Source organism: Pinus tabuliformis, chromosome J, assembly GCF_031772625.1.
Source record: "Pinus tabuliformis cultivar Carrire ecotype Pingquan chromosome J, CPIR1, whole genome shotgun sequence".
Classification (NCBI taxonomy): Eukaryota; Viridiplantae; Streptophyta; class Pinopsida; order Pinales; family Pinaceae; genus Pinus; species Pinus tabuliformis.
The window spans coordinates 844,351,974-844,353,862 of NC_142295.1; the positions used below are offsets into that span (position 1 = coordinate 844,351,974).

General features: G+C 39.5%; 1 protein-coding gene across 1 annotated transcript; it reads left to right on the plus strand.

The window, feature by feature from the left end:
* The first annotated feature begins 204 nt into the window (after positions 1–204).
* LOC149229334 (17.1 kDa class II heat shock protein-like) lies at positions 205–1,418 on the plus strand. Its single transcript, XM_089378572.1, has 3 exons — positions 205–352; positions 451–668; positions 799–1,418. The coding sequence occupies exons 2-3, from the start codon at positions 468–470 to the stop codon at positions 1,054–1,056; spliced, it is 459 nt and encodes a 152-aa protein (XP_089234698.1). The 5' UTR covers positions 205–352; positions 451–467; the 3' UTR covers positions 1,057–1,418.
* The last annotated feature ends 471 nt before the right edge of the window (positions 1,419–1,889 follow it).

The window sequence follows — 1,889 nt, forward strand, 5'->3', positions numbered from 1 at the left end:
TCTCTACACATAAAATTAAAATTATTACACATAAATAACGAAATTGAAAACGGGTTTTCTTAATGTGAGTTTTTGAATTAGCTAGGTTAAATGTTCAAATTACATTGGTTAATCCTAGGCCTAGAGACGTTAGGTGGCTTATCACTAAATTGCCACGTCATTTAGCTGAGTAAAGAGTAAAGTTACCCGAATGTTCCAGAAGCACGTCTAGAGCCCTCGAAGCTTCCAGAATGGAGGGAAAGCCTCTATGTAGTTTCTCGGAGTCTCTGCCCTCCTCATCGAGTTCCGAAGGGGTAATTTGTGATCATTCTGGGGAAGCGTTTGTTCAACCGATATTGTTCGCCAAAATCTGGTAAGCTATGTGGTTGTTTTCAGCTATATTTGCAAATATATCTGGAATTTGAAGTTTTGTCGTCAAGATTACAGGAAAATGAGTGTATTTTTTTGCAGGGCTAGATATTTGAAGAATGGCAATGGATCCTTTGCTGAGCACTGTGCAGCAGCTGCTTGGCGTGCCGGACGATCTAGAAAAGCTCCTCAACGCTCCGACCCGCTCTTATGTGCGTGACACGAAGGCCATGGCTTCCACTCCTGTGGATGTTAAAGAATACCCAAACTCGTACGTTTTTATAATCGACATGCCCGGCCTCAAATCCAACGACATCAAGGTATCTCAAAGCGTTTAAATATCCATCCTTCGAGGTCGCCTAGGTTTTCTCTTTATTTTCCCTCTTTTTGCGGCTGTTTTGGGAGCCTGCTAGGGTTTTATTGATATGTGTGCTGCTTGAGGCTGCGAAGGTTCAAGTTGAAGATGAGAATGTTATGAACGTCAGTGGCGAGCGAAAGAGGAACGAAAAGGAGGAAGAAGCGGAGGTGAAGTACATTCGCATGGAGCGTAGGGTGGGGAAATTCATGAGAAAATTCACTTTGCCTGCTGACTGCAATGTAGAGGCCATTTCTGCTGCCTGTCAGGATGGGGTGCTGACTGTTACGGTTCCCAAGCTTCCTCCGCCGGAGCCGAAGAAACCTAAGACTATTGAAGTTAAAATTGGATAAATCCTCGGCAGTGGATTCAATGCTGGTAGTCTGACTTGAATAATGCTGGTAGTCTGACTTGAATTTTGTAGGGTTTAGTTGGCAATGCTCTTGCTAGGTTTGGCATGTTTTTTGTTTCCATCTTTGCAAAATATGACACTGAGAAATCTATGTAACTGAACTGCTGCGTATGAGTAAAGATTTTCTATACTTTCGCTGTATATCGTGCTTTTTGTCAATCGCAGATCAGGGCTCCGGCTGTCCATCTCTTTTAGTACTCTCGTATTCAGGTGTTTTCTTTGTTATCTAAATATAATTTTACTGACAAATCTATGTAACGGAACTGCTGCGTTTGAGTAAATATTTTTTATACTGTTGCCGTATATCGTGTTTTGGTCAATTGCAGATCAGGGCTGACCATCTCTTTTAATACCCTGGTATTCAGGGGTTTTCCTTGTTATCCAAATATAATTTTAGTGTTGTAAAGTTTCTAGTTTGGACCTTCCTCCGCTTCAATTTCTTGCGAGTTTTAAGTTTCTCAATTTCTTTCTTGCAAGTTTTTAAGTTTTTAGTTTGAAATAAACATCTGATTCTTTTTAAATTAATTTTATTTAAAAATTAATGTTCAGATTTTCTGTTTCGAATATACGGATGCCATGGAAAGTGTTTTCGGTGGATTCCGTTGTGGACAAGGCTCTGGAAATTAAGAAGTTTCCCCAGAAAATACCAAAAATTGCCAAATTGAATTTTCCCAAAACAAATTACCAAATGAGAATTGGGAAAATTTTTATAACATGTCAAAATTTACCACAAACTTTACCACAAAATTGTGATCTCTAATGATACTGAATCCA